We start from the raw sequence: 1,068 nt of genomic DNA, 5'->3' as shown, positions 1-1,068 counted from the left end.
ACACACACACACACACACACACACGTGTGAATGACAACAGACCCGTGACTCGTGTGTGTGTGTGATCTCAGATCTGATCCCGGAGTTTGACGGTGTGGACATGAGTTCTCCAAACTGTGTTGTCATCGGAGACGCTGCGGATAACTTCTCCTACCAGAACCTGAACGAAGCCTTCCGTGTTCTGATTGGCCTGGAGAAACCGCTGCTGTTCTCGCTGGGTCAAGGGTGAGACACGCACATCTGACTGCTTTCAAACGGGTTCCTGTCTTAGGCTGGAGAAATGATGCACTATAAGTGTGTTGGAGAGGTCAGAGGTCAGGCTGTGGTGTTTTGGAAACCTGTTTGGAAACAGACGACATGTTTCCAGATAAACAGACTCGTGTGATTGAGTGGTGTGTGTCTGATACAGGTCATGTTTTCTCTGCAGACGCTACTATAAGGAGACGGACGGTCTGAAGCTGGACGTGGGTGTGTTTATGAAGGCACTGGAGGTGAATGCAGCAGGTCAAAGGTCACGTGTGTGATATTCGCTCTCACCTGATTTGATGGTTCCTTATTTTAAAGAAAGTGAAGCAGTTATTATAGTGAAGTAAAACCATAAAAACATTTTCCTTAGTTTTTACACGTTATTTCAGTTAGTTGCCAAAGCAGATAAAATTAAAATAACATTTAATAAAAATTCAAATGAAAATAAATGAAATGGTAAAAACAGCAAAATAGTAAAAACATTTAAACTGAAATAAAAAAAGAGATTTTGAAAATCAAAATTCTAATTATTAATAAAAGCTATAATAGTGTCTCAGTGTTACTAAAATACGTCTGGAATGAAGTGAAGGGATGAACACAGGAATATTTCCCAGCAGCCCCTCTATCAGCGCAGTTCATTCCCATGATGCACCTGTGTTGTGTTGTTCAGTACGCGTGTGACGTCCAGGCCGAGGTGGTGGGAAAACCATCAGCTGAGTTCTTCCAGATGGTCCTCAGTGACATGAAGCTCCAGCCGCACGAGGTCAGACACACACACTCATATACACACACACACACACACTCATACACACACACACACAC

The 1,068-nt window shown here is 43.1% G+C and overlaps 1 protein-coding gene across 1 annotated transcript; it reads left to right on the top strand.

Moving 5' to 3' along the window:
- Positions 1-62: 62 nt before the first annotated feature.
- On the top strand, positions 63-1,030 carry LOC107682714 (phospholysine phosphohistidine inorganic pyrophosphate phosphatase-like; the record flags this gene model as incomplete). The annotated part of the gene is made up of 3 exons (XM_016478875.1): positions 63-225; positions 428-491; positions 917-1,030. Coding segments are annotated over exons 1-3 (303 nt in total), but the record flags the coding sequence as incomplete, so codon positions are not given.
- Positions 1,031-1,068: the final 38 nt, after the last annotated feature.

This window comes from Sinocyclocheilus anshuiensis, unplaced genomic scaffold (genome assembly GCF_001515605.1).
Source record: "Sinocyclocheilus anshuiensis isolate Anshui unplaced genomic scaffold, SAMN03320099.WGS_v1.1 C32518584, whole genome shotgun sequence".
Classification (NCBI taxonomy): domain Eukaryota; kingdom Metazoa; phylum Chordata; class Actinopteri; order Cypriniformes; family Cyprinidae; genus Sinocyclocheilus; species Sinocyclocheilus anshuiensis.
The sequence above is the reverse complement of the archived record's forward strand: the minus strand, read 5'-3'. Positions and strand labels throughout refer to the sequence as shown.